The sequence below is a fragment of the Talpa europaea genome (assembly GCF_964194135.1).
Source record: "Talpa europaea genome assembly, chromosome: 7".
Lineage (NCBI taxonomy): Eukaryota > Metazoa > Chordata > Mammalia > Eulipotyphla > Talpidae > Talpa > Talpa europaea.
In genome coordinates, this window is record NC_140074.1 from 82,655,440 (window position 1) to 82,679,554 (window position 24,115).

Sequence of the window (24,115 nt, forward strand, 5' to 3'; positions counted from 1 at the left end):
GAGATGCATGCAGGGGAGTCTGAACTGGGGAAATTCAGAGCTGATGGAGGTGCCCAAGGCAGGGGGGAAGGGAGAGGGAGGGGAGAAGGAAGGCACAAACTCTCCGTACAGCAGGCGCCACAGAAAAAGTTGCCAGAACCTGGAGATGAAGTTGAACCTAAGGATAAACACATAATAGATAAATTCATCCAACTAGAAGACATTCACTCTGGAAGGTGAGGAAGGAAAGTAACTAACAGTTAAATGAGTTAAGTAAGGCCAGTGGTACCGGGAGTGGTGCCTGGAACAACAAATACACACAAAAATGTATTTGTTCAAAAAATACATTTGCTGAATCTCTACTTTGTGACCAGCACTACACAATTATCGCTGTTCATCCTCACAATATATAATCCCCATCTTGCAAATGTGGAGAGGGACTATGAGATTAGAAGACTTGTCCAAAGTCATATAACAATTCAGAGACAGGGTTGAGAACCCATTCCTGAAATAGCTCTATGCAAAGTTGCAAATGCCAGACATATTCCCTGTCCCCCATTCCTGATTTATGCTGTGCCACAAGCAGCTGTTACCCCCTAACACACTGTGCTGTCTACTTCTTTATTATCTCTCACCAGAATAGAACTCCCAGGAGGGTAAGGCTCTTTGTTTTGTTCACTATAGTTTCCCAGAACTCATAACAGGGCTTGCCACCTAAGTGGAGACTTAATGAATACTTACTGAATGTTAAAAGGGTAAATGAAGGGAATATCTTAAAAGCCTTGCTTCCACCATCTCAAAGAGGCGGTTCTGTGAACTTGCGGCTGACGGGATACCCAAACTTAGTTGAGAAGACTGGAGTGCATCTGAGATGAGCTGGGAAGGAAAGCTGTATCTTACATTCGAGAAATCAGAAGGAAGACTGTCCACAAAAGAGGGACTGGCCACAGGGAGCATGGTGGGTGAGTAGCCAGGGAGCTGATGTTTGTCTAGTCTCCAGCCTGATACCATGGCCACGGTGGCATGGGTAGGTGTGGATGCCACAGGCTGGTAGTAACCTTAACGTGGCTTCCCACATTAAGAGGGACTGGACAAATATGTGTGTCCCCTGGGCCTCAGCGGCAATAATGAGCTTGATGTAAATTCATAAATAGGCCCTTATCAGGAAATCTCTTGGGAATTAGGTTAGAGTGACTCAGTCAGTCAAGCCTGGCAGCTCCCACTGATGAACAAATGGAGGTTCGGGAGCAGTCAGACTGTACAATGGTCGATCTGGCGAGATAGAGCTCCTGGCCCACTGTTGTTCCTCAGCGCCAAATCTTCTCAAAATTTGTTCCCTCTTTCCTCACTGCACAAGCAGCAGCAGGATGACCTGAGAGCTTGTTGGAAATAGTCTCCAGCCCCTTCCTCAACCTACTGAATGGGAAAGGGTGCAGCGGCCCATCACTTTGTACTAATAAGGCCTCCCGGAGATTCTGATCTGGCTCAAGTTTAAGAGCCATGTTTACAGTTTCTCTTTCAGGGCAGTTAGTACTCTGTGCTTGGGGTGGGGGCACAGTTAAGGTGACAGGTTTGGGGCCTCACAGAGACAGCACAGAGTCCTGTGATACAGGAAGTGAGGATTGGATCAGTGATTCTTACTTGGAAGGGTCAGGAGTTGGGGAGGAAGCCCCTAATATTTCAGAAAATACACAAGGAAGGGGTATGCTTGCAAAAGCATATTTAAAGTTATCATAATTTTGTTGTTTAAATGTGATATTTTATTTATTTTGAAATTTCAAAAGACATTAAAGGAAGGCATAGTACCACTTGTCACCCAGCACTGAGTACATGTATAGTTCAGGTGGGGGGGTAGTGGGGGAGGGAGAGAAAGAGAGAGAGAGAGAGAGAGAGAGAGAGAGAGAGAGAGAGAGAGAGAGCAGGTAAGCTGTCCTGATAGGAGAAACCGGGCATAGGACCTGCCTGAAAGAATGCATGAAATGGGTTGCACAACTTCTTGATGGAGCCTCTACTGCATGCCATGCACTGAAATTGGCATTGTGAAAAGGACACAAACCTAAATTAGACAAGGAGCTTCTGCAGTCAAGGAGCTTACAAGAGAAAATTCAGAGGACAGATATTTCTTCTGGTTGGCAGATGCTGGAAGTATGATGTCTGGGACCTTTGATCAGAGTCTTAGCTTTTCAGTGTAGCCAGATAACAGCACATGTGAGCTGATGAGAGGAAGGAGGGGGTGGTGGGGGATGGGTTGGGGTTTGTTGAGTTAGGAGGCACAGAGAGCCCAGACAACTAGCAGCCCAGTAGCAGCAGTGCACCCATGTCCACTGCAGGGTCTGGGGCCATATTTAGGAGCGCTGAGGTCAGACAGTAGAAGTACTGGTATTTATCCAAGAATTAACGTGCCAGTGATCAATCTAGGTGCTTCACATGCATTAACTCATTATTCATGGTATACGCATTATCACATTTTTACTGATGGGAAAACTGACACACTTGGAGTTGAGCTAACTTTGCCTAATGTCACACAACTAGGCGGTGGTTCGCACGCAGGCTGTTTGCTGTAGAGCACTCCCAAGCCTAAGACAAATCAATGAGCCCTATTGGCCGCCCCGCAGCCCCTCCTCTCACCCGATTCAGCGTCTGTGCTGGCCTGCCAGGTTGGAGATAGTGAAAGAATGGGATACTTATGTAGGTGGGTAAATAGGGTGCAGAAGAAAGCCCTTCCTTCTTTTCCCAAGCCTGAGCATTCCCTCTGGTGTCAGATCATCCCGAGTCCAGGGTTTGTCGAACCAGCTACAGGACAAGTACTGTAGGCCCCTTCCCACTAGATGGCGGCCCCTAAACCCACAGAGACATTGTGGAACCTCCACAGTTCCCATTTTTCGGGGTTCGACTGCAGTTAAAAATTTTCAGGACACGCACTCTGCTCACGTCCAGGGGGCTACAGACCCCCCTCCCCCGGCCCTGCCGCATCCGGGGGTCGCGGGAAGCCCCCAGGCTGGAGGGGGTGGGCGGGGTGAAGAGGCTCTGCAGGCTCTCGCGGCGCCGGAGGAAGGAGCTGGCGCGTTGCAGCCACTCCCAGGTGGCAGAGGCGGGGCGCACCGCCCCGCACGCTCCCGGGCGCAGGGGAGCCGGGAGACCGCGGGCGCCGGGTGCGGCTTGCGGGCTGCGGGCTGGGAACCCGAGGGCGCGGGCCCGGCGGCAGGTGCGCGGGGCAGACTACAAGTCCCAGCATGCCCAGCTGCCCTGACCCGGCCCCCGCTGCCACTTAAAGGCTCCGGAGCCTAAGCCGTCGGGTCGCCGCGCCTTTCGGTTTGCCGGCGCGGCTGGGCGGTCGGGAGCGGCGGGCTCGGCTGCCGGCGGCGCTCGGGTCCCGGCCCCGGCTGCACCGAGGGTCGCTCCTCTTCCAGCCCTCCCGGCGTGGGGATTCCCTTCCGAGGCGCCCGCGCCCCCGGGCTTCCCGCCCCGGCCCCCCGCGGCCCGATGCCGAGGCATGCATAGAGCGGGGCTGCGCGCGGCGGCGATGGGGGAGAAGCAGGAGGGCGGCAGCGAGGGGGACCCGGCGGCCGCGGATGGGGGCGCCGGGGCCGCGGCCAGCCGGGCGCTGCAGCAGTGCGGGCAGCTCCAGAAGCTCATCGACATCTCCATTGGCAGCCTGCGGGGGCTGCGCACCAAGTGTGCGGTGTCCAACGACCTTACCCAGCAGGAGATCCGGACCCTGGAGGTAAGGGGCTGCTGCGGCTCCGGAGGGTCTGGGGCTCGGGCTGGGCCCGCGGAGGCGGGAGCCGCGGCGGGGAGGCTGCCCCGCACGCGCCCTCGCGTCCCCAGGGCGCTCCCTCCCCGGCTGCATCCTCGAGCCTGGGCCGCCCTCTGAGGCTCCCTCCTCCCTCTCCGGGGGCCGCCGGGCAGCGGGGGCACCCAGCGCCAGCCCCTCACCTGGGGCGATTGGGGGAGGGGCGCATGGGGACTGGGTTGCGGCTCTTGGGTTCCCAGGGCCGGCGGGTAGCGCGCGGACATCCCCGGCCTCCCGCTCCCGCCGCACCCGGTTTCCAGGGTGCGGGGCCGCAGGAGCCATGCCCGCACGGAGTCGCTCGCCGGACTGTCCCGGTGTGACTGAACCGAGCGCCGCGGGCAGGGACGACGGGGCGGGGAGTAGGGCTCCCTGTAGCGTGTCTGGGGCCCGCTGCTTTCTGCTTCCCCTCAAGCTCCAGACTCTGTCTCGTCTCTTCCTCTCCTCTCCTCCAGGTTCTTGTCTGCCGCTTTTCAATAAGTGTTTGCTGAAACTGCATTTTTACTGTTCAGGCGTTTGGTGCTTTTTCACACCGCCACGGCGTTCCACTGTGCCAAATGTCATTAGCCGTGGACCCACCCCACTCCCCCAAACGCTGGGTTCTGGCTTAGGAAGGATGGTGCTGGGCAAGGAAGCCTTTGGTGGGAAGGTGCCACTATTTAAAGGGTGCTGGTGGGGACAGCCTGCAGTGTAAAGACAAAAGATATGCAAACCCAGAAAGTGCGGTATTAAAGCATTTGGAAGAATCAGCCAAAAAGATTATTGGGTTCTCAGAAGGGGGCTTCCCCCTCCCCGCCCCGCTCCCACCCCATACAATAGAGGGTCACCAGCACGTTTCCAACTTGCTTTTGTCCGGAAACAGAGATGGCTGTGACATTCCAGGGGCTGTCCATAGTTACACTGTCTTGAAGAAGGGATATTTTTCTACCTTGCATTGCCACATCTGGCCTTTTGCAGGTCTGGGGGGATGTTTTGTTTTATTAGAACCTTACTTTGTCATCCTGCCCTCCCTCCCTCCCCTCCCCCCCACCCCCCATTGCTAATTACCTCTGCCAGCTGTCATAGGGCCAGCCCCTAATTTGTGGTAATTATTACAAGACCCAGTCCTTTCTCTGCCATGCAGACCACAAGCATGAATCCCTGCTTGATCCAAAATGCTCAGGGGTGACTTCTCTCCTTCAGTTTTATTTTCTTGAAAGCTGCAAAGCCAGGGACATTGGAAACATCCAGTCAGTGCTGGCTATTATTATTTTTGTTATGGTTGCTATAGCAGTACTGACCAGGGCTTTGCTTAAAAAACAAACCAACCAACACCGCCCCCCCCCAACAAACTGTCCCTTCTGCATGCATGCTGCTGTTTCCCAAGTGGCCTGAGAAACCGACTTCTTGAACACAGCTGAGTGTGTTTGCCCAGCAAAGTTCAGTTTTTAAACCGAGACACAATAGGGGGCCTGTGTGGCTTAGATCACAGAGAAGGGGTCCTTGTCCGGCAGCATGTGGTTAGACCGCAGTGTTGTTGGGATGAGAGAACCTTCTCAGTGTTGGCCTCTCTCAGATTGTCTCCACATTGCTCTGAAGTGCTCCTGGCTTCCAGAGTGTATACAGGAGAGCAGTTTGCCCATCCTTCTGTGGAGATGGTGCTTTGCCCTCTAGGTATCCTGACTTGCAAAGTCGCTCTTTCTGAAGGTGTAGCATCAGCCAGCTATTTCGGTCTCTGAGCCGGTTTAGTCTGTGGTCTCCCTTCTGGGTGTTTATTGTATGATCTTCTCTGGCAGCCAGAAACCCATCCAAAGGCCCAGAGAGGATTGGCAGTGTAAAGGGGAACCAATACCCAGTTCCTTGCCCTCTCCTCTGGAATGTGGATTTGGGTGCACCCTACTGCCACACATCACCTTTAGGGGAAGGTACTTCTTCTATAGCTAGTCTTCTTTCCAAGAGGTGGTGACACAGGTCAGGAAGCAATGCCAGCAGCCTGGGTGGGGAGGCCTGCCCCCAGCAGTGTGTGGTGAGACCAGACCTGGAGCAGCTTTCTTTCCTGTCCTGCCGCCTCCTCTCACACTAGGCTGGGGTCCCCAGAGACTGTGCTTGCAACATTGGATTCCTGGTTTTTGAAGAAGGGATTGACCAGTGGGCTTGGGTTACATCTCCATGACAGACTCTCCCAGAATCTTAGGCTTATTAAACAAGCACTCAGTGGGAGAAATAGCAAGTGAGGTGAAGTCCCTGACTTGGGCCAGCTGCTGATACCAAGGTTGAGGTTCCAGGTTGTGATGGTACGTGTGTGTGTGGGGGGGTGTTGTGTGTAGGGCAGCATGTGTGGCTGTCTTGTGACAACTTTCTCTGTGGAGTGATCTAGTTTGGAGCCCAAAGAGGGAAGGAGCCAAGGTTTTCTGTTTGCCTCCTGCTTTCCTGCTTGCAGGCAGCATGCTAGAGCCTTTCTTGGCAACCTACCAACCTGCATCACACACACATTTTTTCTTTCTATGTGGGAAGGGAGGGAGACAATCTGAATCCAGTGGCTGAATCTATAAGCAGAAGTTGAGGGGCTACTTCATTCTAGCAGAACCTGGCTCTCTGTCTCCATCAGACTAGCCTAAGGGTCTGAGAACGCCACTGAGGCAGGAGCTTATTTGCCAGATGCTTACACAGGGCAGAGACATGCCCCTGGGCTTGGAGGCCCACACCAGTTCCCTCCCTCAAGTATTCACCCCTGAGGGCAGTGTCTGCTGGGTGCTGAAGAGACTGTGACCCCTCCCGAAGACTCACCTTTTGCAGAAACTTTGACCTTTCCTGACAGCCTGGCCACACCAAGTCTCTTTACTTATGCTCTTATAGAGAGAAATCCATCCTAAGCAAGCTGACTTAGAGAAAGGGATCCCCAAAGGATGCTACCCATGGGCCTTGCTGGGGAGAGGACACTGAGGAGCCAGGAAGGGACAATCCCTGCACTGTGGCTGTTTTTCTGAGGAGCTGCACTGAGCCAAGAGGCATACCCTTCACTCAGCTGGGCTGTGTGGTGGACCTGAGCTCTAAGCCCCGCGCCCTGCCACCCCCAGCACCCAGATAATGTTACTGCTGGGAAAGGAGGGGAGTGTCATTCATTCTTACATATCAGGGTTTTTTTTGGGGGGGGGTTGCATGTGTTACAAAGCAAGCCTGATATGAAATGGGTTGCATGACTGTGGGTCCTCACCCTCATGCTTAAAAGGGATTTATTAATGCTAAACTGCAGACACACAAAAAAGGTTTATTTACAAGAGAAGGGGAAATGAAGAAATGAATAACTCAGGGAGAAAAAGAGGGAGATAAATGAGTGTATGCATCCTACCTGTTCCACTGACCTGGAATCCCAATGACTGGCTGAAAGCTGGTGAAAAGCCAAGCGCCAGGAGGCCAAGAGAGCGACCCCAACTCACATGGCTGGTTATATACCCAAACAAAAAAAACATGGCTGCTTAACTCCACCCTCAAGTCCTTGCAACCCTCCCTTTGGTGTTCACGGGATTTGTAGTTCCCAGTGTTGTGGGGAGTGGAGTCCACAAAACCTGTATGGAGTTTGCTCAGGACATCCTTTTCCCCTAACACATGGACCTGCATTCACTCACAAACCTTCAGTTATGAATTTTCCTTGCTGACTGCCACATTGGCAAGGGTTCTCTTGAGGGTAGGGTGTTTCCCTGGTCATCAGGACACTGTTAGTCTACGGGGAGAGCCAGCCAGGTGAACAGCAGTGACTTGCTGTGAGCACGAGGAGTTGGGAGAGGTAGACCTGTCCAAGAGTCATGGTGACTTGTCCCGAGTCACACATCTCTGACAGAACTGAGAGTGAAGCCACCCAGTCTCAGAGCATGGTGCTTCTCTGCTACTGCTCCACTGCCGTAGTTTTACCCACTGGCTACAAGATTACCTCTGCCCACCCCTGAAGGGCTGCAGAGCTGGGGCACTGTCTTTGTTGCCCACTGTTGTCTTGACAGTGTTTTCCCCCTTGACACTTGCCTCTGGTGTTCTTCAGTGGTGGCCCTCACAGGGGCCTGCAGTTTGCAAAAGCTGTGAGCCTGGGCTCCCAGGTGCTGGAGGGAGGCCCTGTCAGATCTGCAGCCCAGGTGAGTGCGAGTGCCACCCGGCCACTGGTTTGCTGGGAACAGTGGTGGGAATGCCATCTTTCCCGCTGGTTGCCTCAAAATCCAGGAAAACTGCATTTCAAAACCACAGACATTCTGGACCCACTGGCTGGCTGTGGTCTGGAGAGGGATTGCAAAAGTCCTCTCCTGGGTGGCAGTGTCTGCAGGGCGAGGGAAGTAACCAAGCTTGTGGCCAAGTCTCTCAAGCTGTGCTTTTAGAAAAGGACATCCTTTCAGTATAGGCAGATTGAAATCTTTGCTACTTCAGTTCAAAGGGAAATCTGTGTAGGTGCCTTTGGGGTGATGGGGATGATTGCTGAGCACAGCGAGGGCAGGTGTGGCACAAGAAACATCCCTGGTTCCTGTTCTGTGCTGAGCTCTCTTGCTAGTTCTGGGCACATGTTGCCCCATTTGACAGACACAAGAAGGACCTGATGAGGTTTTATCCTCATTTTACAGGTAAGGACATTGCAGCTCAGAGAGAGAATAAGAGACCGAATTGAGTTAGTAGCTGGTTGAAGCTGGGTTGATTGGTCTTTGGAACTCAAGTTCTGAATTTCACAACTGCTTCTAACAACCATGCCCGGGGGATTCTGGTCCGGGTCATCAGTACTAAAAGCATCAGGCAGGGGCACTTGGTGACTCAATTCTAGACGACCATGCCTGTCACTGGTCACCCCAGGTGGTACAGCCTCTGAGCTGGGTTGTGCCTGCTTCCCGAAAGTCTGGCCTAATACACACCAAGGACATTTATAAAGCAATGCTACCACGTGCTGCACAAACGTATATGTGTACATTTGTAGGCAAATACAGAGAATAGAAACACTGGGGAAATATACAACCAAACTTCATTAGAATATACAGCAAAACTTCAGCACGCCCTCAAAGACAGGTCTCTGTCAGCAAACTGTGATGCAGCCAGCTCTTTGTTGGTCTCATTCTGAGAAATGAAAAGCTGCCTAGAGATCACCTTACTCATAATTTTTTAAATGGGTACCTGCCTTGTTCTTTCTCAGCAATTCCTCCGATCAACAGTATACCCCTTAACCTCCTGGTTTAAAAAAATATTTAAAAAATACAGATAATGGGGGCCTCCCTGGTGGCGCAAGGGGTTAAGCACCGCACTATAAAGCAATCTGCAGCCTCTGCAGCATGAGTTCGATCCCCGGCCGGCCAGGGAGCAACTCACATGGCACAGCAGACCTCTTCTGTCTTGCCCGCTGCTCCCCTCAGCAGTGTACTTCTGTCAGTCTGCCTGTTGTGTTCCCTACTCTGTCTCTGGTGAATCCTCTCTCACCCCCCACATCTCTGGCCTGTACCCCAGCTCTTGTATGAATAAATAAATCTTAAAAAATAAAAAATACAGATAATGACATAAAAAAGAAAAACATCACCCATAATGCCAATTCTCAGAGTTGATTCTAATGAAGTTTTGCTGTATATTTCCCCAGTGTTTCTATTCTCTGTTTTTGCCTACAAATGTACACTACATGTTTGTGCAGCACATGGTAGCATTGCTTTATAAATGCCCTTGGTGTGTATCAGTATGTATAGATAAGCATCCTAGTGGCTACATTGTGTGATCATACCCTAAAATTATCTAATCAGTTTCCCAGTGTTGGCCACTCAGGCTTTCTCCTAGTCTTGTTACCATAAACCATACAGGGATCAGTCTCCCCCTAGAAGTGGAATTTGCAGGGTCAAAGTGTATGAACACATTTAGTGTCAGTACTATTCTTGAAAATCTTTAGGGCATAATATATTGTACTTCCCCTCTGCAGCAGGAATGCAGGATTTAAAAAATGACAGCCTTTTTGCATTTATCCCATTGTAGCTGCATCAGTATCCACCCCAAGGTTAAGGAATGTCAACAGGAGACAGGGCCTTGAACTGAGGTTCAGGGTTATATGTTAGGGAATGTGGGCTCCAGTTTTGTGGTTGCCTGCAGCAACCTCCCTCACCTCCCCTCCCCACCCCAACCAATGAAAAGAACAACCATTCCTTGTTCCAAGACAGCCGAGGGAGGGCTGGGGTCAAGTCTCTCTCTGTGTCCGGAGACTGAACTCAACTGGACAGTTCAAAGCTGTGTGGTGAGGTCCTCATTACTTGAGGCTTACAAAAGGCACCAAAAAGGTAGCTTAGGTTTCTTCACCAACCACACAATATATTGGTCAGAGAGCTATTTGAGGTACCTGACATTGGGGTTGATTTAGTAGACTCCTGGATTGCTAAGGTAAAAAAGGGTTGCAAAAGATCTTGGGATTTCCATCTGGTCCAGCCCTCTCATCTTCAGGTGAGGAAACTGGAGGGTCTGAATAGGAAGTGATTTGTCAGTGTACCTATTAGGGAATTAACATATCATAACAAATGGCTCATAAAGGAGCACTGAATTGGGGTCACTTATTTGAGTGAGACATATTCTACCTTGACTGACAGCAAAGAGCAGCCTCCATTCCATCCTATGCTGGGGGTGGGGCCCTTGGCCTTGAGGAGCTCGCCATAAGAGGAAGCAAATAGGTTTGCTTTCCCAACCTCATCTCAGTGTCTTAGGGAACCTGGCAAAAGGAGAGGTTCTTGGGGAGCAGTCTGGATGTCCTATGTATGGATGGGGTCTATGTTAAAGGCCAGTCTGTCCAGTGGGCTTGTTATAGGGCCGGGAGAGGGGCATCCCAGAACCCCCAAACCTGCCTGCTCTAAATAGGTTCTGCCATCTGCCGCATCAAGACAAAACATATGACCTTTAATGGAAAGGAAATTTATACAATTAGTGTGCAATATAGAAAAGATATAGACTATAGTTTCCAAATCTAGCACCCAAAGTTACCCATCCCCTTGTGAGTAAATGTCCAGCCTAACAGAGTTGACCCAAAGCAAGGCCCAAAAGACTGCCACAAATCTAAAGCACCTTCTGGTGGAGACCCATAGAAAAGGGTCAGAAACAGCCAGACAAGTCTGGGTGGAAAAAGAACAAAATCAAAATCAAGATAAACGTTGCCATTGATAACCTCCCCACGAGCCTCTCACCCACATCTGTTTCAACCAGTCCAGGACCAAGAAGCAAGTGCAGCTTCTTCACATGTCTCTCTGCTCCACGTGCCTCCTCCAGGTCTCCCTCTGGCTCTCCATCCTGCTTCCTTCCTTCCCCAGTCTCCTCTGCAGCTTCTCTTTCTCCCTACTCAGCTCCACCCTCCCTTGGGTGGAGCAGGGAACCTGGAACCTCCCCTTTTCCTGTTACAGGCTGGGTCAATTTGAATGGACTCTCTGAATCTTTAAACTTCACTGTACGTTCAAGAGCTTCTCATTCTTCCACTGAAAGATCGCCTGGGACTGCTCCTATAAAGTCTTAAGTTTGTGCAGATTTTGTGTGTATACCGCCATACATTGTTGGTTTTAATGTCAAGACAATGTTATCAATTGTTTATATTGCTTCTAGAAGACATAATCTTTTAATCTAAGGGTCTTTGTGTCTTGGCTTTCTCCCCTATTTTGGACCGCAGGTGAGATGCAGAGGCATACTCCGGTCACAGACGTGGGATCAAAAATGCTTTGTCATTTATTCCCAGGCATGACTGTTTCTCATCTGCATTGGAAAAGTCACAATTCACAGTGCTGCCATGTATAAAACATACATTTACATACATCTCTATTTCTCTGTTGCCCAGGCCTTAGTGGGTGGCAGTGTGTTTTAACTGGGCGGATTGCCTTTCAAAATAATGGTGCTGAAGTCATCCTGTTTGCTTGCTGTTCCCTCCCCCTTTCATTTTTCCACCCTCAGAATAATTGCATGAATGAATTAAGACTTGTGTTTAACATTTTTAAAAGGCAGAGGTGTTGTGGGTGGGGAAAGCATAATGCAGTATATGGACGAGACCAACTATGCTTAGGAAAAATAACTTCATGAAGTGTAAAGTATGGACTTGAATCTGCAACATACTGATCTGGGGTGTTGCTTTCTGCAAATCTAATGAGGTGAGCTGCTGAAGTTGGGGGGCTGGGGGGGCGGGGAAAGGATGCCCTGAACAAACTCCACAAACACAGTAACACTTAAGAGAGTGGTGGCATTTCTTTGTCAGAGCATCTGGAGGTCTTGAGTTTCAATTTAGACAATTATTTAGGTTTGGTTTTGCTATGGATAAGCAGGACTAGCTGTGGTCAGGGTGCGCCTGAGTTTTGCTGGCTGGAAAAAAAGTTATAGGTCAGGTTTAAGAAGTGACCTGAATGTTCTCACTTATAAAGCACTCACTTAAGGGGCCCCCTACCCCCAGGTCTGGGATGCTTGAAAAGGATTAATTTGGTCTTCTCCATATTGTATTCTGCAAGATGCTCGCATGAAAGTAGTCTTCAGGGAGTTGAGAATGAGCTGCATTTACCCACCTACCTCCTGGAGATTCCTGAGGATGAAGATTTGTGTTTTAAAGGCTCTGAGAAGTTCCGCAGCAAGGGTTTCTTGTCCAAAGGAATCTTTTTTTCCACTGAACATATTTGGGAAAGTCTGACATAAACCATGAGCAGGAAAGAGATCAGATGTTGTAGGCTTAGTTTCAGCCACTGTTGTCTTTGTGTATGCTTTTAGGCTACTGAGGGTCCATTTCAGGTTTCAGTTAAAGTTGGGTGGGTTGAGGAGAGGCTGGGGACCTTGGAGACTTACCTCGCCCAGAGAGGCACTGGAGGAAGGGAGGTGAGTGTTTGGGCAACCGTGCTAGCACTAAAAGATGTCTTTCACTTAATCCTTGCAAGGAGGTAAGGGAAAGTGCCACAGAGCTCTTTGCCTGGGGTCCTTGTGTCCTGCCTGCTCCTGGCCTGGTCTGCCAGTTAGCCTGATAACAGGGACAGGCTCATTCACAGTCCTCCAGAAACCTCATGACCTTGCTGGTGGGCAGAAAACAATCCTAGAGAAATGCAGATGTCTGTGGGTATGTTGAGCCTGAGGCTGCTGAGGGCAGGGGAAGGGCTGGGCTGCAGACAAGGAATGCTTTTTCAAACAATAAAGGAAATGCTGGCTCAGAATGGAAAGGAAAGGAAGCAGCTTCCTGTTTCTGGTGCTGGCTTTTTCAAAGGGGGAGCTCTCTAGCTCATTGACCAGAGGAGTCTAGGACGGGGGCCACTCGGGTGCGCCAGAGCGCGGCTGCCACACTGCTGCCTGCGGTCTCTCAGGTGGAGCCGGGTTTCCACCCCTCTTCACTTTCCCCAGATAACTCATCGAATGGGTGTGTGGTTTCCAAAATGAAGAGCTGTACAAAAATAATTACAAAATGGCTATGTCATTAAGAGCCAACCTGGATTTCTACTGCAAGCTTCCTCCATGCCTGGCTCCCTGGTTAGGATTTTTATGACATTTAACCCACATAACAGCCTTGTGAGAAGGGCCTATTGTTACCCGCATTTTATAGACGAAGAAACTGGTGTGCCCAGAGTCACACGACTGGGGAGAGACAGGACTGGGCCTTGAACCCGGACAGTGTGTACTTCCTGACTTATATTTGTAAACTCTCTTCTAACTGGAAAATCTGTTAGCAGAGTTTTTTTTTAAGACTGGTAGCTTTGGGGCTCCAGAAGGCCAGATAGTGGTGATTTTTAGGTGAAATGCCCGGGTCTGAGTTCACATTTTTTAAAAATTTATTATAGAAATGTATAAACAGGGCCTCCCTGGTGGCACAGCGGGTTGAGCGCAGCGCTGTGAAGCTCTCCGCAGCCTCTGCAGCGTGGGTTCGATTCCCGGCCGGCCAGGGAGATACCCACATGGTGCAGCAGACCTCCTCTGTTCCGCCTGCTGCTCCCCTCAGCAGTGTGTTTTGGTCATCTGGCTGTTCTGCTCCCCACTCTGTCTCTGGTGAATCCTCTCACCCTCTCGCACCTCTGGCCTGTACTCCAGCTCTTGTATAAAAATAAATCTTAAAAAAAAATGTACAAACATGCACAAGCTCGGAGAGAATGGTATGAGCAACCCCCTTGTGATGTCCCTCCCCCCTCCCCCAAACTTCACCTCCGGCCAAACTTGGGTCATCTACCATGTTTACATTCTTAGTAAGCCGGTTTTTGAGAATGGTACTGCTGGGCAGATGGCCTTAGGGGAGCAGAGGACCCAGGGAGGTCTCCAGTAGCCTTCATGCAGCACTGTGCCTATCCCAGCAGGTGGGGAGGAATCTCTTTTCCTTTTCCCAACGAGGTGACCATTGCAGTTACCTGGCCCTTCCTCCGGCAAGCCTGCTCTGGCAGTTCGAATGCAGGGAGGTGTCTCACTATCTAAACTGAATCTGCTGCACCTGAAACCTGTTCTCAGATGGCGGAGTGGGGGATGGTCCACACCTTCCCTGCCCTACAGCCTGGAAAGATGTGCAGCTTGGAGAGATGAGCAGCTTCGGTGGATGGGGCCACCAGAACCCACAGTCATACGGGGACAGCCTGCTCTTCCCCAAGACGCTTGCATCCCCTCTTCTACATTCCTTGTCACTTTATCCACTTGCCAGGAGTTGATTTCAGCCTACATTTATTGAACACCACTTATGGGGGCCCTGGGAGGAGACTTGATGAGCACAGGCCAACCTCCTCCTCCAGAAGCTCCCAAAGAGCCTTCATCTCAGCATTGCAGCCTTGAAATGGGATCCAGCATCCTCTAGGGGCTTCCTTGCTGCAGCTCTGCTAAGCCCTTTCCCCAGCCTGGGCTTGCTGACTACTTTCATTTCTTTTCTCCGTGGTCTCTGTCTTCTACCCCAACAGACGTGGTTTTCTTGTTTTTTTTGTTTTGTTTTTTGCTGTCTTCTCTCAGATACCCTGTCACTTTTTGCTAGCTGCTTCAGATCTCTGAGTTTGGCCTCCCAAACACACTCATGGTGTCATTACAGTAAAGCTTGTTCTGGGGCACTTAGTAGCATGTTTAGGGGTACAGTCATGACTTTTGGGGTGTGCATGGGCTCTGGGATGAGGTCACATTCACATCTTGACTCTATTCCTTGCTAGCTCTGTGCCCTTGGGCATGTTTCTTAAGCTCTCTGAACCTCAGTTTTCTTATTGGTTCAAAGGGGATAAGAATTAGGTTTATTTTCAGCACACATGGCATGCTGAGCTATGGAAAGAATGCTGAACAGTGCCTGGTATTTAAAGGAATTCAGCATTTTTCTCTATTATTTCCTCTCACTTAGCATTATTCTGTGTTCCTCTCTTATTTTCCTTTTGGTCATGTTAATTGCTGTGTGATATTCCATCCAGTGCATATGGGGTAATTTGCCAACGCATTTCCCTTGTTATTGGACATTTCGGTTGTTTCCAGATTTCTGCTATTATAAACAACGTGACTGGAATCATCTTTGTTCAGCCATCTCTTTATTTTTGTTCCTATTCTGAATTCATTTCCTTGGGATAATTTCCAGGAATGAAATTACTGGGTCAAAGAGCATGGATATTTTTTGTGATAGGAGTTGCTAAACTATCCTTTATGTGTATTAAAGGATAGCTGTCTTAAAAATTATACTCCTGGCTGAGTATTGATAGCTTGTATTTCCTTTAGAATCCTTTTGGGCTTTTGTGCATTTCATCTTCTCCCACCCCCTTTTTTTGGGCCTTGTTAAATTCCTTTCCTCCTGTCTTTCAACAGTTTTACCAAGGTATAACTGAAGATTAAGATGCAAGTCATTCCTTATCTTGAATTTGCTATTTATTTCTCTCTTCTGTTCATGCATTCACTGATTATTCATTGAGCATCTACTGTGTACCAGACACTGTTTTAAGCACTGGTACAAGAGCAGTGAAGAAGATAGAGTGGTTTCTTTAATGGAAGGAGAATGATAAAGGAAAAGGAAAAATCAACAGACAGAGAAAGGTAGCCTGAGAAAAAGAAAACTAGAAGTGGGTTCGCATGATGGGGGTGACGAGAAGTTTTCTTCTTTAGACTGGGTGGTCGGGAAAGGTCTCCTTTCCAGACAAGATAGAATTTGAATTGAATCTTGAGAGGTGAGAAGTCAGCAGCCCATGAAAACCTTGGGGAAGAGTATTCCAGGCATTGGGACTGGCATGTGCAAGGTCCCTGAGGCAGAAACAAGGTTGGTGTGTTCCAGGACCAGAAAGTAGAGCAGCGTGCCCGAAACACAGAGGGACTGGTGGACATGAGGACCGTGGTTGGCTAAGAAATCAGGTAGGCAGGCAGGGGTTTGGGGCTGTTCCCCTAAAATTGGGCTATGGTAAAGAATCACCTACTAATCCAACAAATAGTTGTCCCCCAGTTATGTGGCAGGCACTATTCTGGGGTGTAAGCGTGAATAAGAACGCTTAGAGGGGGAGTTTGTAGATGAGTAAGCCGATAGAAGGTGCTGGTGAGGTGTGAATGAAGGCCCGTTGTGCCATCGGCTGAGTCATCTCTATATCCTGAGGTGTGCAGGGACTCGGGAAATGTTTCTTGATTTGAACCAAGCTGTACTCTGTACTGCCAGCCTTCTCCGTGTTAACTGAAACTCCATTCTCTGCTGTAAGGCCTGACAGTCTAGGCCTGGTGGGGGGGACCCTGGACCTCTGCCAGGGAAGGGGCCCTGAGAACTGAGGTTGCCAGCTCAGAAGTGGGGCTGCTGACACCAGGTATGAGTATCTAGGCACCCACTTATGGGAAACCAGTCTGAGAAATAGACATGGGAAACCCCCTTCTCACCAAGCTGCTTTGCACTGCCTCAATTTTCCCTGACTGGGAACTCTGGTTTGTGACTTGTTGGGAATATAGACTTGGGGACACTGAACTTTTCATCATTTTCTTCCCTTAGGTGGGGCAAAGAGCAGGGGTGTGAGATCTGAGCAAACACTTTAAAATACCTAACTTTGGGACAGCCTAGAAGGTATTCACTTAGTGAGTGGTGGACCCGATGGAAGACGGCTGCCATTTTTTGGGATGAGGCAGTGTCCTGAGCCACAGGGGCTCCGATGCCATTGAGTTAGGGAGCCACCCTTGACCGCTGGCTCCTTGGTTGCCTGACATATAAGCTTGTTGCCAAATGGGAAGGGAAGACCAGATCCTAGGAATACAAATGGGGCTCCCCAACCCCTCTTCTCTTAGTTATAGCTAACCTGAGAGTGACTCGCGCAATTTAAACACACAAAGCTTTTTAAGTGAGTTCTTTCAGTTAGCTCCTCAGCAATGATAACCTTATTAGCCCACTTTATGGACAAGGAAATAAGACTTATAGTCAGTCACATAGTAATTGGAGCTGAGGCTCAAATCTAGTGTGGTCTGAATTATATTTGTGTTCATTTCATTGCACCCGCTCAGTAATCCACTTGCCTTTGGACCTTGTCAAGCAGAGAGAGGGCTTTGATTATGCTCAGCATTTTGGAAGAAATAATGCTGTGTAAAAAAAGGATTTGAAAAATCTCTCCTTTTCACACCATTTGAATGGGCTTCCCTCAAAGGTGTAATCAGGAGGAAACGACTAGACTAGGGTATCGGAGTTGGGATTCGTAGATGACCATCTGCAGAAGAAAGGAGATGAAGTGAGCGGAGGATGGCTCCTGGTAGGGAAGGAAGATGGGGAGAGAAGCATCCTTGTGTGGGGGTGGGGTGGGGGTGGAGAGATGGGTTCTTATCTCAATCCATCTCAGAGAGTGTGGCTTCTGTTCTGAAGCACTCTGGTTAGAAGGCAGCACGGCAGCTAGCACCCGGAACTCACGGACACTTGGGTTTTCTGTGTTGGTGGCAAATCCGAGGAGAAAGATTCCCTTGGTAGCCCTGACTCACCCTATTTGAGGGTGAGAACAGAGCAAGGAAGAATCCATCAGCGAATGGAGACTTGTTCTTTCAGGGGACAGGAAACTTTCTGTGTGGTTGGCCTTGTGGTTTGTGAGGAGAGGTGAGCATTAGAGACAAAGCTCAGGGCCACTCTTGCAACTGCTTCTGACGATTTAGAGAGTTTTAGGAAGTAGTTGAAAAAAAAAAAAGAGAGAGAGAAACCAAAAGCCAAAGATGTCATTTACTTGCAGTACCTGTGTGCAGACAGCCATGTGTGCTTCAAATTGGCTGCCCTTTCTTTCTTTGACCCCTAAGCTAGAGGGGTCTTCTGTCTATTCTTAGAAAATGACTTAGGCCTCAAGTGACCAGACCATGTCTTGGGCATCTAGCAGCTTAAACTAAACTTCCTCTCTGGCCCTGTTGGGTTTGAGCAGTTTCCTGGTCTGGCAGGATTTGTTTACTTAGCACCCAGCTTGTCAAGGCCCCAGCCCCACTTGTCACAGCAAACTGGCCCCTGTCACTCTGTGGCTGTCAAACTAGATAGTGCTTATATTCTGAAAGTCAGACCTGCTGTTCCCCTGGGGAAGTGGAGCAGAAGTGGGTTCCTGGGAACCTCTGGCCACACTTAAGACTTCTGCCTCTTCTTCCTCATTTGTTCTAGAAAACTGCTGGTCCATGGGCTGCTTCTGTATTGGCATATAAGGCCAGAGGGTGAGCAGCACCCTCTATAAGCAGTTATCACAGGTTCAGGTGCTTGATGACCTGGGTTCAAACTTTTCTACCTTCCTTACTAGCTGTGTGTCTTTTGGCAAGCTGCTTAACCTGTCTGAGCAACAGTTTCCCCATCTGTAAAAACAGGAATTACAATAGGATTATTGTGCATAGTAAGTGAGATGAACCATGTAAAGCACAATGCTTGGCAAGTGTAAGACTTTTTTTTTTTTTTTTAAAGATTTATTTGTTGATGCATACAAGAACTGGGGTACAGGCCAGAGATGCGGGGGGGGGGGGGTTTGAGAGGATCCAGAGACAGAGCGGGGAACAGAACAGGCAGACTGACTGAAATACACTGCTGAGGGGAGCAGCGGGCGAGGCAGGAGAGGTCTGCCTCGCCATGTGGGTTGCTCCCTGGCTGGCTGGGGATCGAACTCGTGCTGCAGAGGCTGTGGATTGCTTCATAGTGTGGTGCTTAACCCCTTGCGCCACCAGGGAGGCCTGGCAAGAGTAAGACTCTTGTGTGTTATGTTACTGTTTATTTTTTCAGCAAGTATTTAATTAGTACCCTCTGGGGATTGGGCACCCACTATGGACTGGGAACTGTAAGTGTTTCTAAATGTTGGGGAAATGACAGTGAGCAAAATACACAAAAACATCAGCTTTGTAGAGTGTAGGTTTTGATGTTGCTAAGAGATGGTTAGATAGTAAGTGAATAAATAAAATGCATTGTTAAATGACGAACATGCTATGAAAAAATGAAATCAGGGAGAGCGCTAGGAGTGAGGAGCGGCATAATTTTAACAAGGGGGTCAGGATGGCTTTGCAGAGAGTGCAGTGTTTTGGATAAAAACCTTGAAAGGCTGGAGAGGTATGCTATGGGGAATCTCTCTGGAATGTTGGAAACCGAGGCTCAGCACTCGCAGAGGTCCAAGGGGTGAGCCTGGTTTGTTGGACACCCTCCAGGAGGGTGGAGAGCTGGGGCCAAGTGAGGTGACCTGATGTCCCTGGTGAAACTCAAGGAGGTGCAGCCCTCAGGTGCCACCTGTGCTCACATAGAGCTGAGCCTGGAGCCTGGGAGCTAGGAGAGGGAAGAGAACAGAAGGTCAAGAGAGGTAGCAGGGCCATATGGGGCTCTTCCTCATTCCGGCCTCCATCCTGTAGAATCCAGAAGGGATCTGAAGCTCAGCCTCACTTGGGATTAAAGAATGGAGTTTGGGGCTTGGTCCTCTCTTGGACTTGCTATCCGAAGCCCTGTTGCTGACCTGCTGAAAGTGCACACAAAACTGAAAGTTCCTTTTTGGACCATGTGGGCGGATGGCAGGGCCCAGTTCATGCTGGAAGTGGGTCTACCACCCACTAAGGGTGTCATGTGGGTGAACCACTTCTTTTCATGCACGAGCATTTACTCATTTACTGAACACCCATGATTGTGGGTCATGCCTGTAGCCTCCTCATATTCATCGCCTCATATGTAACACCAGATGAGGTTCATTCCATCCTCCCCAGGGAGTTATCCTAAGGATGTCATTCAGTAGAAAGCAACGCAAAATTTATAAGGATATTTGCATTGTCTGTAATACAGAAAAAAGTGAAAAGCTGAAATCCGGCATCGAGAGGATGGTGGCATGCTGTGGATAGCACAGGATGGGTTAGAGGAACACAGCTAGCTGTTCATTGGGAGACAGAGTAAGAACATGACTGAATTTATAATTTCACATGAAGTGAAAATAAATCCAATGCAAGATTAAGCGTATGCAATATTTGCAAATATGTAAGCATATGTCTGCAGATTACGAAAAAAAAAAAACTAGAAATGAGTTGTGGGGGGAGGGACTACTTTTGGATCAATTCCTTTATCATCATTATTTTGATTCATCCACTTATTAAAGTGATGAATTTCCCAGTGCCTGCCACATCTGAGCACTGGAGCTGGTCCTCAGATATGGTGTGGGCCTGACTAGAGACCCGGCTCCTCCCCAGGCTGCACTGACTCCTCAGCCCCTTCCCTTCTCAGTCCTCAAGGATCAAAGACTCATAATGAGGGGGTGATTCAAAACTCAAAATTCTGGATTAAAAACAAGACTTGCTCCTGCAGGTCCCCCAGGGTGTCAGGTCTATGTTGAGTCAATCTTGGATTCCAAGATTGGAAGCAGGGAAGTTTCCAAAACCTTCATCCCCCAGCCCCCTGAAGTTATTGCTGTTCCCAGCAAACAGTGCTGGAGAGGGCAGAGCCTGCCCCAAATCTTGCTGCCCGACTTGATCAATGCCTGGGTGCCTGGGTGCTAACTTGATCAATGCCTGATCTCTAGTCAGGCCCACACCATATCTGAGTACCAGCTCCAGTGCTTAGATGTGGCAGGCACTGGGAAATTCATCACTTTAATAAGTGGATGAATGAAAATAAGTGAGATACTTTTAGACCTTCCAAAGGCACATCACTGTCCTGACCTCAGGTCCTCTGGTGAGGGGCTGACCCGGGAAGGAGAGCCACTGCTATGGGCCCTGCTGTCTCCTAGGTGCCAAACACTTGCTGGCATGGAGTAAGGGTAAACACTGCCCTTCCCGCTGCCCGGGGAGCCAGTGGTTGGATCAGAGAGACTCATGTGGAAATATTGGGCACCACTTATAGTTCTTGCTGCCACATTCTGAGAAGAGTCCTCTGGGTGTTTGGTCAGTGGTGTGGTGAGGAGGACTCTATGACTAGATCAAACATTCATTAAATGTTCTCTATGTTCTGGGTCTCAAATGGCATCAAGAATACTCTACCCCTCCAGTCGTTCCTGCTGCCCTGGGAGATTGTTCTGATCGCCATTGCCTGGGAGGGAACTGAGGCCCAGTGAATTAGCTCCTGAGGTCACACCAGCGGCCACCGGTGTGATATTCAAATCGGGTTTGGCTGGTTTTAAAGCCCACACCTTTGCAGTTTCTGTTGCAGCTTGCTTAGCCGTGGAGATGTGCAAGATCTGGCTGTGGGGAAAAGTGCAGCCAGTGGACCCCTTTCTGCCTCTCACTCCCTCTCCCACCCACTCCTCCCAGAATGCCATTGCCTCTCCCCTTGGCCGCCCCTCCACTGGTCACACCAAGTGCTTCAGGACAGCTTTGGGCTCTCTCTGAAGGGTGACTGAGCCCCTTCGCTTTATTAGAAGGGTTTCCTTTCTCTTTAAAGACAGACTGCGTGCGACCTCTTTATCCCAAAGTCTGAGGGCTTGGCATGTGGTAAGCGCTGAGTAGTTAAGTGAAAATGTGTTGTAGTCAGTGCTAAATTAACCTCAGAATGTCCCTGCAGGAATCATTTGACTCAGTGAAGAAGGAGACTTAGTGTTGGAGTTCGGGATATGGTCTCTGGGACCCGCCATCCATTCCTGTGTGGACTGTTGCCAATCTTGGTCCAGTTATTTGACTTTTCTGTGTAGTCTGTTTCCTCATCTGTAAAGCAGGTCAGTCATAGTGCCTCTGCATCGGGGCCATTAGAGGGTGACAGGTGCAAAGAGGTGAGGCTAGAGGCCAGGGCTGTGTGCGTGGTGAGCCCTGGGTAAACGTGGCCGTCATTGCTTACTGTTGCTGCATGTATACGTTAAGTAGAGCCAGACCCTGCAGCTCCCAGACTTGGGTTCTGACCCTGTCTGTGACTGAAAGCCGCCAATCTTCTGAAGTTGTGGGTATGGACTGGGTGAGATGGTGGGGGCTGATCTCCCCAGGAAGACTGGATGTGTTTGGAGGCAAGAAAGTCTTGGGCAGAGCCAGGTCTGAGACCCAGCTCTGTCACTCTGTGACCTTGGACAGGTCCCCTCACCTTCAGGAGCCCATTTCTGAATGTCACCAGCATCGCTGACCAAGTGTCACAACTACTTCATGGAGTCATGGCAGGGACGACAAGAACAGGGTCGAGGCCATGAAACAAGGCATCGTGGGGCCCAGCAGGGATCCCTTCCTCTTCTGGAGGGTAGAGGGCCACTCTCAACCTTGCCTGAGCTCCCCAGAGCCTATGTCAGCAGGTAGGGGGTGAGTGCCCCTCTGGTCGCTATTTCTAGCCTCAGCTCCTGGACATGAGCCAACCTCTTCTCCTACCTCACCTCTGCTCTTCCCTTTGTTGGTTCTGAGGCAGGTGAGGTGGGAAGCGTCTTCTGGTGCAGGAGAAAGACTTGCCATTCGGAACCAGATAGCCCTAATAATTTTCCTCCTCCAACTTCCGGGTCCCCTCCTTGCCCTTTGAGCACCAGCTTGGAATGCCCTTCAGCTGTCCCTTCAAAGGTCGTGGTTTCCTGATGAAGCCCTCAGTGGGGAGGGGCTGGGGAAGGACTTCACAGGTGTGAGCTGCAGGTGCAGGAGAGAGTGGCAGCCATGGAGCCAAAGAGTTGAAAGGATTGATCCTAGGCATCTGCAAATGCAGTGCGGTGAGACCCCACATCAGTGTTGGGGTGCGAGGGTCACTAATAGAGGAGCAGCCACGCTGATAGGCCTGATTGATGGTTGGGGTCACCTGCTGAGGTGACTCGTGCTGCTGAGGCATTGGGGGTCACAGCACTCTGCAGGATGCTGGCGGTGCCAACAAGGGGTGGGTACCATGGAGAGGAATCTAGAGAATGGAGTCTTGTAGTCTCTTTGGTGTGTGTGTGTGGCTTTATGTGTACAGATCTGAACATCAATAGAGATTCTTGAAGTTAGGGAAAGATTTAGTAATAAATGGCTCCTTTAAAAATGTATCAAATTAAAGAGCTTCTGCACAGCAAAAGAGACAATAACCAAAACAAAGAGAAACCCCACCGACTGGGAGAACATTTTTGCACCCAACACTAATGATAAAGGACTGATCACAAAAATCTGCAAAGAGCTGATGAGACTCAACAACAACAAAGAAAATAATCCAGTCAAAAAATGGGCAGAAGAGCTAAAGAGAAACTTCTCCAAAGAAGAAATACAAATGGCCACCAGGCATATGAAAAAATCTTCAAGGTCACTTGTAATCAAGGAAATGCAAATCAAAACTACAATGAGATACCATCTCACACCAGTGAGAATGGCACATATTAAAAAAACTAGCAACAACAAATGTTGGCGAGGATGTAGAGAGAAAGGAACTCTCCTGCACTGCTGGTGGGAGTGCAAACTGGTCCAACCACTATGGAGAGCTGTGTGGAGATTCCTCAACCTGCTAAAGATAGAGCTTCCATATGATCCAGCAATTCCACTCCTAGGTATTTACCCAAAGGACACAGAAACATTAATTCCAAAGGGCACCTGCACCCCTATGTTTATAGCAGCACAATTTACAATAGCTAAGCTTTGGAAACAGCCCAAATGCCCAAAAATAGATGACTGGATCAAGAAGATGTGGTACATATACACCATGGAATATTTCTCAGCATTCAAAAAGATAAACACATGCAATTTGCAGCAACATGGATGGAGCTGGAAGGGATCATGCTCAGTGAAATAAGCCAGAAAGAAAAAGAAAAATACCGGATGGTCTCACTCATAGCAGGAATCTAGAAAACCTAAATATGGACCAGGAAAAAGAATAACTATAAGAAAGAAAAAAATCAAAATCAACAAACAACTATGAACCAGAGACACTCTTGGGGCCGGGGGGAAGGAGGGATTGGGGTAAAAATCGGGGTTGCAATTGTATGGGGAATATAAAAATAAAAATTAAAAAAAATAAAAATGTAAGTTCATTCATGTCAGCCCTCTGCTGAGGAACCTCCAGGGGATCCCATTTCACGAGGTGTAAAAGCCAAAGTCAAGGCCACGCATGGTTTCTCTCCTTCTCCCCAGTCTCTCTCCCGGCCCTTGAACACACAGGCT

The 24,115-nt window shown here is 49.4% G+C and overlaps 1 protein-coding gene across 3 annotated transcripts in view; it reads left to right on the top strand.

Annotated features, from left to right (window-relative positions):
- Positions 1-3,472: 3,472 nt before the first annotated feature.
- Positions 3,473-24,115, top strand: part of KSR1 (kinase suppressor of ras 1) — a gene marked incomplete at both ends in the record, with an annotated part of 148,380 nt that continues 127,737 nt past the window's right edge. For all 3 annotated transcript variants that reach the window (XM_084239245.1, XM_084239246.1, XM_084239247.1), the window contains one exon: positions 3,473-3,703. In XM_084239245.1, the coding sequence (XP_084095371.1) occupies positions 3,473-3,703 (231 nt within the window). The remainder of the gene's footprint in view (positions 3,704-24,115) is intronic.